The sequence below is a fragment of the Zalophus californianus genome, chromosome 5, assembly GCF_009762305.2.
Source record: "Zalophus californianus isolate mZalCal1 chromosome 5, mZalCal1.pri.v2, whole genome shotgun sequence".
NCBI lineage: Eukaryota > Metazoa > Chordata > Mammalia > Carnivora > Otariidae > Zalophus > Zalophus californianus.
The window spans coordinates 44,091,715-44,107,029 of NC_045599.1; the positions used below are offsets into that span (position 1 = coordinate 44,091,715).

The window sequence follows — 15,315 nt, forward strand, 5'->3', positions numbered from 1 at the left end:
GGCAGGGGGGAGTGGAAGGCCAAGGGCAGAGAAGACTGAGAAGTGCAGATATGTGGCTAGAGTAGACCTCCTATTCCAAGTTTCCATATTTCAAGCAAGTTTTTAAAAAGTTCAAAGGAAGATAACTTTCTGCAAGTTGCTTTAGGGACCTGGTTTTAAATAATTAATGGTTGGCAATTATTCAGTGAAATCATTAGCAACAACAATGGCAAGACTAAATACCAATAAAAATACTTCACAGTACACGGTGGATCCAGGTGACAACTCCTTTATCTGAACTCAGTTTCTCTACACTTAGCCACTATTATTTTTCTGGCTTCATAGTGGCTTTACCCAACACGCCAGGGTACCACTTCTCCACATAGGGGTCCTTACAAAATGTCAAGATTGCTGCTAAGTCGAATTGCTCTCACCTACATGAAGTGGGTCTCACTAGCCTATTATTCTATTCTGGGGTCTCACTGCTACCAATTCATCTAATTGTCACATAAATCATCCTAAAATACTGTTTTTGCCAAAATATTGTTATGCGCCCTCTGTGTTCAAAAACCATTACCGACTGTCTGCTAACTTTAGGTTAACATCCGAAACATCTCAGTTTGACTGGCCAAGCCTTTCCCTTCTAATCTCACTCATCCCGACTCTCTTACTACAGGACTATCACACTCATCACACACATCTTTGATTCAACAACTGTGCCTCTCATGTGGGCTGCCTCCTCCTCTCTATTTAAATACTTTATCTGTAAGACCCAACTTACTTCCTCCATGGAGTCTTACTTCTCCCTGACTAATCTAGCTCTCAAACATCTCCCCCTCCTCTTCTGTTTCTCTGTCTTCATATCCATGTGATTTATTGGTTCTATTACTCATCCGATGTTAAGAATTACAGAATTACCATTGCAATAGTATGCTGGAGCGGGCTGCTGTCAAATGGGAAATATTTGAGAAATTTGCAAAAGGACTGTTACACCGGTGTCACTTAAAATGAGCCGTAATGGGAGCATTTACACTCTGGTAATAGGCAAATGCTGCAGATCATGTCTGTTTGCTTGTTTTTTTGGTGGGAAAGGGGGGAAAGGAAGAGAAATGGTTTACCAGCACACCACTGCAACAGACCCTCTAAGATGACTTTCTTTTTTTTTTTAAGGAGGAGTTTTTTTTATTATGTTATGTTAATCACCATACATTACATCGTTAGTCCTTGATGCAGCGTTCCATGATTCATTGCCCACGCACAACACCCAGTGCTCCATTCAGTACGTGCCCTCTTTAATACCCATCACCAGGCTAACCCATGCCCCCACACCCCTCCCCTCTAGAACCCTCACTTTGTTTTTCAGAGTCCATAGTCTCTCATGGTTCGTCTCCCCCTCCGATTTCCTCCCCTTCATTTTTCCCTTCCTACTATCCTTTTTTTTTTTTTTAACATATAATGTATTATTTGTTTCAGAGGTACAGGTCTGTGATTCACCAGTCTTACACAATTCACAGCGCTCACCATAGCACATGCCCTATTCTTAATACAGTTAAGATATTTTACCTATCGCCTATTATAGTTGGCCAGTATAAATTTAAATACTTCCAGGACTCAGTAAACCATGACCTCCCAAGGAATTAAATTCCATCATGGACATGTATCTGTATATATAAACTGACCTGTAAGCTCCATAATAGCTGGCTAAATCTCCTTTATATTTTGTATTCTTCATAGTGCCCAGCACAATATACAGTGAAAAGCAGGATTCTTCTACCTTTCTAGCTTCACTTGCCAGGTCTCTTCATTGCCCTTTCCAACGTATGCCTTATCAAACCTTAGAGCTTTTCCCTCAACATATCTGGTATTTCTTACCTTTGCAGTTTTCCAGAAGCTACTTCCGCACTTTGGCTGTCCTACCCAGTTGAAGCCCTCTACTCCACCGAGTGGGCTGTGACTTTAACAATGCTCCACCTTAAACACATGGTATTTTAATTGTCTATTGATTCATCTGTCTCTCCACTATACAGTAAGCTGCTTAAATGTTAAATCCTGTGTGTCCCACCTCTGTATCCCTGGTCTGAGATGCCTGGCATGTAGAAATATTTGTTGATCGTGAGTGCAGCAACTCAGATAAATAAATGAAGCTATTTCTATAAGGTGGGTCCACTCTGGCTCTGGTCTACAGCATCGATTAAGGAATAGGTCTCAGTGACTTCGCTACAACTTTTTTTCTACAAAGCAGCCACGAGGGAATACATTTCAAAAGGAAAGAGTATATTCACAACTAAGTATTGCTTCCTTCCGAGGCACCATCCCATGTGCTTGACACCTCATTCTCCTGACTCTTCGGGACAATGGTCCGTTCTTCCAGTTTAGACGCTTTTCTTGCATGCATCTGTGCTCTTTCTCCACTTTATCTGCACCAACAGCAGAGGCACCACAATTCAAGTGAACTCTTGTTTACCTTGGGAAATCTTCACAGTGGTTCTGGGGTCTTATGCTTAATTAACCTTCCAAATGAAAATTAGGCCATAGGACTTGGGGGACTAAAGGCATTACGAAAGAAAGGAGAAAAGATACGAGAGTGAAGGAAAGCATGAGAGAATTGTATAAACTGGGGCGGGGAGGATGAAATAAAAAAAAATATTTTCGGGAGCCAAAATGTAACAATGTTCTAAAACTCTTAATCCAACCTTACTGCCTGCCTCCTCCTTTAAGGAACATAGCTGGTAATCATATCCATAAAAGTGAGTTTCTTTCTAAGTTGCCAAATTCTTATTTTTTAATTTAAAGATCCTAGAATCCTTCCAACAATGGGCAAGCAATAAAAATAAATGCTTTTAGAAAAACCCCAATTAGTATTAAATATCAAGAGAAGAGAGGAAAGTTACGCTTTCTGTGTAGAATATGCAGGTTACCAACATATGGGCTCTGTCTACAGAAGTATATTATTTGGGCAGTTGAAATAATTCTTTAGACAGTCCAGGCAAAAGTTTTTAACACCAGAGCAGAGGATTAATTTTATGAAGACTGACTTTCTTTCTTGTTTATAGAGCACCAGATTGTTATTATGTTTTCCATCCCATCTCTAACTTGTGTGTTTTCAAAGGTGCTTATATGACAAAGAAAATAACAGAGGGCTGTAATAAAGAGACTTTAGCATATAGTGACTTTCATCTCAGTAACACTATTTTTCAATCACCGAGCTCTACTGTATGTCTTAGCATTTGCCATTCAGTCATGCTCTGAAAGGGATAAGGTGGAAACATCCTGTGATTCATTTCAATTCCACTACCTTCCCAGCTGTTCATAATCAGAGAAAGAGATATGAAGGTCCTGAGACAGAAATGCAGGACAAAAGAAAATCCTACTTGTAATCTGCAGTTCCAGAGAAGCTGATGGTATGACCTGGACAGAATCGTCTGTCCATTCATTGATCAAGTACATATGAATCCCATTTACGTGCCAGGCACTTTGAGTACATCGAATTCCAATATCAGTAAGACCTAGTATAAACTCTAAAGAACATCACAGGCTTATGGTTAGCCAAGGCCACATTTTTTAAAATTCATAAAGCTATACTCTGATATTCTTAGTGCTAAATTCTTATTTATTGAGGTGACATTCACATTATATAAAATTAAAATTTTAAAGTGAACAATTCAGTGGCATTTAGCACATTGACCATGTTGTGCAACTACCACCTCACTCTTATTCCAAACATTTCCATCATTCCAATAACATCCCTGACCCATTAAACAGCTTCTCTCTCCAAGACCACCGTAAATTTCAACATGTAAGAAGTAGGAAGTTTTCATCTAAAAGCAGGCTTTGAAAAAACTCATCTATACCCATAATCACTCTAATTTAAATAATGGAACTGAGAAAAGATATTGAGGTCAAAGAGCCTTTCAAAATCAGAGCTCCAATCTTAGGATTTTAAAAATGGCATTCTGCATTTGGTTTGGGGGTTCTGCATTTTGTTTTTCAGTCATGGACAATTTTCCAGATTCTCATTTCCCAATGCCTGCAGATGTTTCCTTTGGTCTAGTGGCTAAGGCACTGTTGTACTGATAATATTAGGACACACCTAATTTCTAAAGACCAATTGATGCGAAGAATTTTCAGATCTGTGTGTTTGTTTATTCTCTATGCGCCTTAGGACTACATCTAAATCACAGAGCCTCCTTTTCTCTCTGCACCATAAGCAACAGCACAGCTGATTCTAAAAATGTCTCCACGGCATCTTCTTTGTTTAATTTTCTTTCAGTAAACCCTTCTTTGAGATTTACTTTCTCGGCCAATTCAGGTAACTTGGTTGATTAAAAAACCGAAACTCTCTCCAGGTAATCTTTGTTCCCCTTTCATAAACTGCTGTTTACAAATCTTCTTACTTCTTAATTTTGCTAAACTTACCTTCAATTGTTTGTTCCTACAACTGTTGCTTTGCCATCAGAATATTTGATTCCAAACCCTGTGACCTCTCTAGTTTGTTTATTTTTTTAAAAGATTTTATTTATTTATTCATGAGAGAGAGAGAGAGAGAGAGAGGCAGAGGCAGAGGGAGAAACAGCCTCTCGAGGAGCAGGGAGCCCGATGCGGGACTCGATTCCAGGACCCTGGGATCATGACCTGGCAGACGCTTAACGACTGAGCCCTCCAGGCACCCTCTCTAGTTCATTTAAAACATTAGTGCCCAAGTTTCTTGCTCTTGACACTGGAGTTCTTAATAGAAGCATCAAACCAAATGTTTTACCCTCAATTCTACTCCACTTCAGACACCATGTCCCCTAATACTTATAGACTGAAAATACGTAAGCCCCTGGAAATCTGACAACTTGTGGTTGTGGAGGCCTGAGTAGCAGACAGGTCAGAAATAAGTGCGTTCTAGAAGGAAACTGTCCGGAGGCAGTGGAGTGCAGTGCTCTGGCTAAACACATGTCCTGAAAGCCAGACAGGACTTGGGTCCACATCTTGACTCTACTACTGACAAACTAGAACTCTGCCCATGTTGTTTAAATTCCCTGAGCATCGGCTTTCTCAATGGCACAATGTAAAAAAGCAGTACTGTTTAACGGGCAGATCTTGTCTTGACATCACTTACAATATGCATACCACTGTAGTTCAGCGTTTTACCTCAGAAACCATTGAAAAGTTTACCTGTCAAATGTCCTCAGAGAGGAACATTTCCTACTGCAAGCGCAGCTTCAGATTCTGCCCTGAGAGGTGTCTGTAAATCGTAACACCTTTCTCATCCTCACGTCCCTAGCTATGAACTAAGGGAGGTTGAGCAAGGAGTTGTATTCCTTGCATTCTCCCTCTGCAGCTCTGGCATTTGATTTTACACATGAGGACCACTGAGTACTCGAAGAGAGGCTGCCGTGGGCTGAGGCTTGCTCCAGGCCTCCCAGAGAGACCTGCTGCAAACCGTCTCAGCCTAAACTGGTTCCCAGCAAGTTTGGTTTCCACTTTTGTCAAGCATACTCTCTTATTTCTCTCTTCTCATGTATCACAGCTCAGTCTGACGCTAAGCTGCTTGCACCTAATAACACTGCAGTCTAATGAACCTACCTCTCTGTGAGATCTTCTCACCTAAAGTGATTGTTCTATTAACCTCCCCGTATCTGTTACTTTACTGCTACTGATCTGTGGCAACCAATCAAAATCAATGGGAGCTATAAGGTAAAACAGAACAAGAGAAAAAGAAATCAAACACACACAATGTTGGGTTAAAAATTTTAAGCTCAAAGATACTGGTGAGTTTTCAAAAACACAATACATTATTTATGAATAAAATATATACAGCAAAAAAGATGAAAATGTGGACAGGATGACTATTTCCCAAATTTACAGCAGAGACTGTTCTGGAGAAGGAGGCAGGGAAATGGGCTTGGTGGTGGTGGTGGGGCCATGGGGTTTTCCCAAAATTCATCTCTATAGTTTTATTTCTTCTTTTCAAAAAAAATCTTGAGGTAACTATAGCCAATACTAATACTTGTTCATCTTAATTTGTGGACACTTTTTTTTTTTTTAGATCTTGGAATCCCTGGTAACTTTTTTTCCCAAGTTAATTCTAAAAGAGTAATACGTGATACTCAAAGAATTAAGACATCTTAGATCTCTCACCGAACAGTTCAAATGCTGAGGCGAGGCCTCTACTACAACTTTGTGTAACCAAAGCCACAGTGCTCTCAAGACCTCTAGTTTTGGATTTCAGCAGTTAGAGGAGATTGGGCTATTTTGTTTCCATGGCTCATTAAGCTAGAGTTAGACTGGTGTCCATAATCAAATTCACTGCATTTATCCCTGCCTCCTCCCTATGAAATGAGGCCAGACCTTAGGGAAAAGAAAGAGTAAAACATATCCCAAGTCCATGGTAATTCTGCCCATAAAGGAAATTAACACACCTGAAACAGATTAAATACTTTTTCCTTTTCTAAATGATCCCCTTCCTTAAGCTTCCTCTGTCAGTTGACTGCCAACCCTATTTGCTAATTCCCATCCCTCATCGGTCTCACTAGCACTTCCTGTTGCCAATTAGTGTTCCGTGAACCTGAGCCTGACATCTCCCAAACACACCCAGACTCCGGGGTGGGGGGGGCTTCTGGGCTTCCTGCTGGGGTGTCTGGTGCAAAGGGCACCCAAACATTGCCAGGGGCTGATCAATCAACTGGCCTGGGAGTGTTCCTGGTGTGAGGAAGGAACGGTGAGAGACAAAAGGAATTTGTCGGTGGGAAGGAGGGAGAGGGTTTTCATTATTTTCCAGTGGAGGAAATGATCTGGACTGAGAATAATGGAGCACCAAAGGAGAGAGGTGGGGCTCATGGAGAGATGACAGGCCCAAGGACAGGAGCAATTTGGAGTGACAGGTCACAACACTTGTCACCAAGGTAACACAGCAGAAAAGTTGCAGAGAATGTAACAGTTGGTTTCTATTGTGTTGACGGAATTAATATCAAAGCTTTTGAACCTTTTTGGGGACAAGAGCCTTGTGAGAAGACTCACCTCCACCCCATGCTTACCTCCTCACCCACGGTACCATCCCACACCCAGGCTTCTGCAGTTGGAGGGAGGGCTCTGATCCTCTCAGACCTGATCCAGGACCCTAGAAGGTCCTGGGACTGCAGCTGCAGAATCCTTTCTTTTTGGTTATAAAAACAAGAATGCAGTATTAAAAAAAAGAAGAAGAAGAGAAAGAAGAAAGGAAGGAAGAGAGGAAGGGAAAGAGGAAGGAAAGATTTCATTTATAAGCCTCAGACAAAACTAACACGAAAACAAAACAAAAACAGCCAATATGAGCCAAGGTACAGATTTATTTGTGTCCTTCCAGAGGGCACAACCTTCCAGAGGGCATGGGTAATTAGCCATCTTTCCGTGATGACACTGAACTAGACAGGGTAAGTGTCCATAGTAAACATGCTTTGCTAAAGTCCTTCCCCCTTATTTACTCTGTCACATTAAATGGAAGAAGCCCATTTTAATGTAATCTTGATTTTTCCAAAAAAATTTGAGAGAAGGGTGGGCTCTACCCCACGTACTAATTGTGTATTTGGAAGGCGTGCTGCCTGGTGTTTCTTCTTTTTCAAAAAGAAACAGGTCTTGGAAAACGAGGCACAGAAGAACCTTCCCTGTGTTTCTCTCTCCTGCAGCTGCTCCTCCAGGACCGGCCACTTAAAATAGGAGTTTCAAATAATGCAGTTTATTAAATCCATGTTTTCCGCCAGATTCTGCTTAATGTGCCTATGTTCTTTTGTTTCCCTCCTCACATTTCCATGGCTCAGAAGCCATTCTTTCTGGTATAGCTGAAGGATATGGATATTGGAATCAGATCAGCAAACGATTGTATGGACTTGGGAGGCTGCCAATCAATGCTATAAAATAAAGCACGTTGTGTAGCTGATATCATCAAGTCTCTTCTGTGTAGTTTTAATATTGCGGGAGGAGGGGCTGGAGCGAGGGTGGACCTGGCAGAACAATGGGGAGTGGGCAAGAGAATGAAAGGATTAATTGTGGAATTTGAAAGTGGGGGGCAATTTACATTAAAGAATTGTTTTCAAAGTCTTCCTAACCTCCCAGACATTTTCCAGTCTAGGTAACCTTTGAAACACAGCTGGAGGTGATGTTCTTGGAGCCACCTCTGAAAGCTGCAATCACAACACGCCTGCAGTGTTCCCTTCCCAAACACACAACTTTGTCATTTTCCCAAGCAGACACACAAACACTCAAGAGTCCATAGTCATGTTTCAGCGGGGGAAGAAAGGGTTTGTTGCTTTGTAGCAGCTCTTTTGAAGTGTTTAATTCCTCCTTTGTAATCTGTTCAACAACACTCATTTCAAGCATATCAGTTTTAGCTCAACAATCGCATTCTCCGGGGCTTATTTTCTCCTGTGGCTCAGGGCCTCTGTCCAGCATCTGTGGCACAGTTTGGTTTGATCTGAATTCAGACATGTTAACAAAATTAAATTATTTCTCTCTCTCTCATCCTTTCCTCCGGCCAATTCAGGCTAAGGTGCCACTGAGGCGGAGTGTGAGCGAGTGTGTGTGTGTGTGTGTGTGTGTGTGTGTGTGTGTGTGTGTGTGTGTGTGTGCGCCCGCGTACAGGAGCACCCTGCGCCTGTCTTTGTAAAATACAGGAAATGCATAAAAGAAAGAAGAGTTCAGCTGGAGCCACTGCTGCTCAGCTTGGCTCCTTCCCCCTCCTCCTTTCTTCCCCCTCCCCCCACCCAGCACCGGCTTTTAATTTTCAAAAGCACTGCAATTGCTTGGTGTGGTTTCAAGAGCTGGGGTGCCATTCTCCCTGATGATGACTCTGCTGACGTCAATGGCATTCTTATCATGCCTAGTGCGACATCAGAAACCAGCCCTCAGAGGCTCCTCTTATTCACGGCTGCCTGGGCTCTCGGTAAAACGTGGACTGGATTTCTCAAATGAAAGGGACTCGCTCTCCCATTCTAGCAAGCCCTGCTCTCAGCCAGATACCCTTCTTCTGTAGGGCAGCTTGTCAGTTAAGGCTTTGCTCCTTAGCATTCTCTCCTGCTAAGACCCCCTGAAGAAGAAGAGAAGACTAAATGTAGCACAGCGTTACCTCTGTGTCTGAGCTTTCGGAGACCTGAGTGTGTGTGTGTGTGTGTGTTCCCTCCACCAAAGCAAGACTGCTTGACCTGATTATTCTTTCGGTTTTGCTAAAGCCTTTGATAAAGTGGTTCCCCCTATACAGTGGACCAGATCCATCCATTTAAGTACTCCTGGCTTACTCTCCGGGGCAGAACTGGAGCTCAGGTCCAAAAATCAAGCCCATATTCACTTCCAGATTACAGCAAACACCCCTCTCCTCTTTTTTTTTTTTTTAATTGAAGAAAATAAATAGGAGATTGGGAGAAGAGGGGAAATAATTACAGCTGAATAATGAGTAATAATAATAGCTGAATACAAAAACAATATCATTGAGAATTTAACACTTTCCTCTAAATACTCATATGAGTCTTTCAAGACATCTGATCTCAAAAGGTAGAATTATAAGGTAGCCACTTGATGCTAAAATCCACCATTCGCTCTCCACCCAGCAGTTTGAGAGCAGCTGTTACGCTGATGACGAAACTCTCTTTTGGTCCAAATCTACCCCAAAACATTCCAGATATGTCTACTGTTCAAATCCAGAGTCATGGCCATTTAACATGATGACAGAATGGTGCTCATCTAGGTAGGTTTCCTCTGCCCAATCTTTGCTATAAACACATCAAAATGCTATAGACAAATCTATCAAACAAATAATGATGGTTCCTCTTGAAGATTACTGAGCCACCGTTAATACACTTTTTGGGAGCAACTGTTCTAGAAAGGGGCCATTTAGTAATGTTAAATTTAACAATATGAAATGTACAATTATTAATTCCCTCTAGAACTAGTTGGAGTTATAACATTAAGGAGACATGAGCTTACATCTAGTTTAACCCTTCCACCCTCATGTGGAGAAACTGAGGCCCAGGGGTAGTTTCAAGATTTACTCAAGGTCATGCAACAACGAAGTGGCAAGACTGACAAACTCAAGCTGTCTCACTCTATTCATATGTTCTTTTCGCTTCTGCTCCTGATTACTTACAGCCCACACTCTTTTGCCTGGAAGTTTTCATTTTTCATACAAATACGCATAATAATTCTGAATTTCTTGATTGGAATAAATTTTCAGGAGTTTTTAGATGAACAGAGTCCTTATAAATTTCTTCTCGTTTTCAGGGAGTTCCACAACTAGTGAAAAGATTATTAAATTAAATGGAACAAAATAAAATATGTTGGAATGCATGAGATTCAGGTGGCTTTTTAAAAATTAATGATGGAGCCTGAGAAGAGACATGAAAGATGTACCTAGACATTCCAATACCCGAGCCCCCTGCATTCCAGCCATCATTCTGCCTTATTTAATACCTAGCTTCTAGCTGCCTGATTGTAGCATGGTAATACTCATGTAATTTATTCCCTCTCTAATGGAAGCCATTGGCTTAATGTTTGCTCATTTGTCCATATGATATTTATACCTACCTTGTACCCTCCTCCTCCCACCCATACAGTTTTGCCCTCTCCTGAGAGCACTGTAACTGCTTTCATAAGTCACCTTATGACTCTCTCTTTTTGACAAACAAGTATCACGTTCTGGTCCAGAATGGAGAAGGGTTGGGATGGAGTTGAGAGATGCTGGCTTTAGTGTTGGCAACCGGGCTTGCTACTATACAATTTTAGGGCATTTCTTCACTTTTCTGAGTCTCAGCTTCCTTATCTGTATAATGGGAATAATGATCCCTACTAACCTGGAGGATTATTAGAAAGGTTAGTGATGATGTTTACTAAGCTCCTATCACAATACCTGGCACATAGTAGAAACTCAAGAAAGGATAATGATGATTATGATGATGATAAAAAATAATAAGTGGGGAGAATCATAAAATTAGTAAGGACTAATAAAGTGGGACAAACAAAGGAAGGACAGATAGTATTTTTCTCCTGGTAACCCCAGTTAGATCTAAGGACTGCTACTACAACTGAAAGAGCAATATTTCTTTAAAGAATTTTTCTAGTGAAAAACGAATGATCTGAACCAAACACATGAGCATAAGCCTGCATGATAAATTTCTGTAAGATGTTAGCGGAATGTGTTTTGCATTAGGTGTTTGATTGCAATTAGATGTCAAGTAGCTATAAAACCTAATTGTGCTCTTAAAAAATCTTCAAGGATTATCTTGAAACTGGTCTGTGAGAGCTACTTTAAGGGTAAGCGATCCTGGGCTGGTCAGTTTCTGGTTCTTCTTTCCCTGAGACAAACTGCCAATACCCACTAGGCGTTAAGTAGCTTTGTGTACACTGAGATAAGAAGCCAAATTAATTCCTTAAACTCAAAGGCAGACCCACATTAAGGTCACAAGGGTTTTGGAAAGCCTAGCTGTCCATTAGTGAGATAAACCACAGCGTCCCACAGTGCACATTTTCACTAAATACCACATTACTACAAAATTGAGTTCGTTTCATTAATAACAAAATTTATCAAAATATGCCTTCCCCTTTGCAGAAGTCAATAATTTAATATAAACTAACAACAGCATTTAACTCAGAAACAAATTACAGCCATGTCTGTTTAAGGTGGCTCACCCAAATTTCATAACATGAACCCCTGAAAAGAAGTGTGTGTGATTCAGAAAAGGGGGTTCATCTTGGCAATTTAGCCCTGAAACCAATCATTTCTGCCTGGGACACTAGAGGAAAAAAAGCTCTCCTTTCTAACGAGTCTTCAGGGTTTTACCCATCCAATAAAAGTTTTGCACACCATCAACAGCTTAGTCAACTTGTAATATTTGATGTCCTCTTCTGCCTCAACTCAAGCAAATGGTAAGAAAGGGTTTAGTCATATCTAACTATTTCAAACCAATAAGTAAAGTTAAAATGCAAATCTGATCATGTCCTTCCCCTTCCTTACAACCCTTCTTCTTCGACAATGGTCCATTCACTTATCCCTGGCCTTGGTGGGGCTAAGAATCCCTAATTATCTAGCCAAGGGGACTGCTCTTTTGTAACTATCTGCCTAGAGATGGCGCCTTTCAAAAATATACAAAAGGTGTCTTAAATATACAAAAGGCACAGAGGCTGTCCTTTCGGAATTAGCTTTGTGCTGATTTGATCATATGCTCCCACAGCAACTTGTATTTTGCCTTCATGGTATTTAAGACATTTCAGTCACGTATTCTTAATTTTTCTTTGCCCTACCAGACTGCAAGGTAGGAATTATGACCACATAATTCATTTATATATCTTCAGCTCCTAATATAGTGCTTGCTACAAAGTATTTGGTCAAAAAAACATTGTTATATAAAGTTGGATTGCTATGTTATGTTCAATAGTTGATGTGATTCTCACTAGAAGTTATTCTTGAAAGGATATAAAATAATTCTGTATCCTATGAATGACTTTATCATAGTCATTACCAAACACCAAGGGCATATACTTTCCAAAATAGAGTCTTATTGGCCCTTGGTGAAATAACAATAATAATAATGATAGGGCCGAACACAGTTACACACACACACACACACACACACACACACACACACACACACACATTAACGCAAGGTTTCAACAGCTCCCTTTTGGGGATGACCAGTCTTTAAGTCTTTTCCTATCTTGCAATATTAAATGTATGTGGGATGTAGGACATAAAGATCCTAATATGAAATCATGATTCTAGTAAATGGCAGTTGTTCTTTTGAAAATAGCTTTATTTGGCAAAAGTTAGTAAGAGTTGATGGGTTGGTAACCTATGTTGGGCCTCTCATTTTTTTTTTTTTTAATTTTGAAATTCCAAAGTCTGGGAATCATTGACTGAGCAGGATTTTCCCATCGGAACACAGACTTGAGGATTTTTGTGATGCACGTCTGAGTTTCTAATTGTGTGTGGCTCCAAATTACAATCCTTCCTTCATTTACTTCTCCATCCTTATATTTTGCCTTTTCTGATACTCCCCAGGACTACACCATTTCCCGACTTTATTGTTTTCAACAAGCAATTCTGTACAGTTCTTGTCCCCACTTAGGGCCACTTAAGGCCTCCATATCTTTTACATAGTATATTTTACTTTAAGAGAAATAGGTTAAGATTTTAAAATTCTAATTACATTCATTAGAATAATGGGTCTGATACATTCACCCACAGGTGACAGAAATAATTAAAGGTATAAACTTTATAGGTAAAAGTAAACTAAGTTTTCTTTACATACACTAAACTTCCTAATGGTTTGCTAGGGGTAGGTATCACAGTTGAGCCAGACAATGATTTCCCTCAGTCCTTGAAGCAAATGAGTAGGAGAATGAACACAAGCCACATTCTTTATTTACTCTAACATCCACTAGAAATATAATTATCTACACGTGCCATTTGGGAAGCACTGACCCAAATGATTTACATGATTCAATACACATGTAAGTTGAAATGGACAATGCAAAATAGCAAAACTAGTCAGAGGGCCATATTCGATGGGATAGTAACATTTCAAATTTTAAATTCCGGCACAGTACATTCTCAAGTATAATTTTTTACAATGGTCAATATAGAGAAGCACACAATTAATGAACACATGAAAATCACACTATCCTCACCCTGCCTTTAAGAAAAGTTCCTATTGGTATTCCTGTTACAGATACAGGCTTGGGACTTTGTGGCATTTACGGCATGTTGACATTATTAACATTTTCACTTGATTGCGGGAAGTCGCTTTCATTTTTAGCTCTGCTTTCGAATACTATTAACCTGATTTCAAGATAATATATTAGAAATGTCCTTGTCAGTCAAACCCCCTGAGCTGTAGAAATGATCATGTTGTTCAACAAGTTCAGCCTAATTTGACAAGGTTGGCAAGTCAAGCCTGTTCCGGCAAAGAGGGCGCTTCCTATTGCAGCAAGAATGTCTTTATTCCTTTCGTGAAAATTAGTACTGGGATCCATGTCTGTTAAAGAAGATACTGGCATCATCTTATCCACTGTTTTTCCATTCTCTTATAATTTGGAGAATTGGAAAATTCACCACAAAAATCCACTGTGTCTCTTGTCTGTCTCTGTCTCTCTGTCCTCCCCCTGCCCCCCACGACCTATGAAAATCTTGCCATGTGAATAAAACACAAAAAGAAAAAAGGTAGAGATTTTGTTGTAAGCATGAAGCAGAAGAACTCTCCTCCTCACTGCTTCTCAGACCTAGAATTCGTACTTTTCTAGTGGGAACAGTAAAGTAGATCCTGATTCTACAGCGTGGGTTAATGGACTTAGAAGGAGAAAGCCCAGGGTTCAGATTCTTGCCCTGCCACTTCCTAGCTCTGTGAGTCTCAATTTTCTCATCTATAAAATGGAGTCCAAAAAGTTTTGAGGATTACACAAGATCATTTACGTGAGGCATTTAGCACAACACCTTGTACAAATTAGGCACTCAAATGACAGGAGATATAGCACTAAACTATAGTACGCTATATCAGGACATCAGAGAACCTTAATTTAATAAATCTCTGGTCTCAGCCCTTCTGATTCTGTTAGTAAGCTGTGAGAACACGAGGCCCCGTTTATGGCCTTCCCAGGTCCACTCCGCCCAACCTACCCCTGGGGCAGAGGCTACTTTCCCAGCTTCCTAGCCAGAACAGCCCCCAACAAAGTCTCGGCCATCACTGCAATTGCCTGACCTTTTCTTCTGCCTCAGCACCCTGGAGGCCCTGGCGTGGGCAACAGCCTCTGACTTGACAGGAACCATCCAGCTACAGGTAACATGGGGAGCCTCCGGCTTCCCCAGGGATTTCTGGGAGAGTCAGAGGAGTCAAGGTTCTGTAGAGCAAAGTGACCAATGAGAGACAAAAGACTTGTGAGCAGAAAAGCTGCTCATCCTTTCTCCCCTAGAGCGAATGTTCCAAGACACAGTGTCTCTATACAATCTCACAGGTGATATCTTTAGTAACTTAGTCACTAGCTGTGTTTCTGGTAAAGACGTGGCAAGCTTGGTAAGGCATGACCTTGTATTTACTTTTCTTCTCCTCTACTGCTCGTCCTTTCACCCCCACCCCCACTCCTCTCCTGCTTTCTCTGGATTGCATGACTCCCAGTCCCCCATAAAATGCTAGCAGGGCATCAGCCACCTCTTAGGAGGTTTGGGCTAAGACTGTAAGAGTTAGGAAAAGAATGAGGCAATGAGAGTACAAGAATAAAAGAGAGAAAATTCAGTGTATTAGACATGAATCTACTTATCTATATAATTCCTTGGATTCTCTCAAGAGTGGAAGCTCTTAAGGCCACATTACCACCTTATTTTTATTATTTTTTAAA

General features: G+C 40.7%; 1 protein-coding gene across 14 annotated transcripts in view; it reads right to left on the reverse strand.

Moving 5' to 3' along the window:
* Positions 1-15,315, reverse strand: part of PDE4D (phosphodiesterase 4D) — a 1,508,086-nt gene that overhangs the window by 138,531 nt on the left and 1,354,240 nt on the right. The window contains exon 9 of one of the 14 annotated variants that reach the window (XM_027605115.1): positions 7,249-7,943. The exons of the other annotated variants lie outside the window; for them this stretch is intronic. Within the exon in view, the coding sequence (XP_027460916.1) occupies positions 7,906-7,943 (38 nt within the window). The 3' untranslated portion in view covers positions 7,249-7,905. Of the gene's footprint in view, positions 1-7,248; positions 7,944-15,315 lie in introns of those variants that run through there. 14 annotated transcript variants of the gene reach the window in all.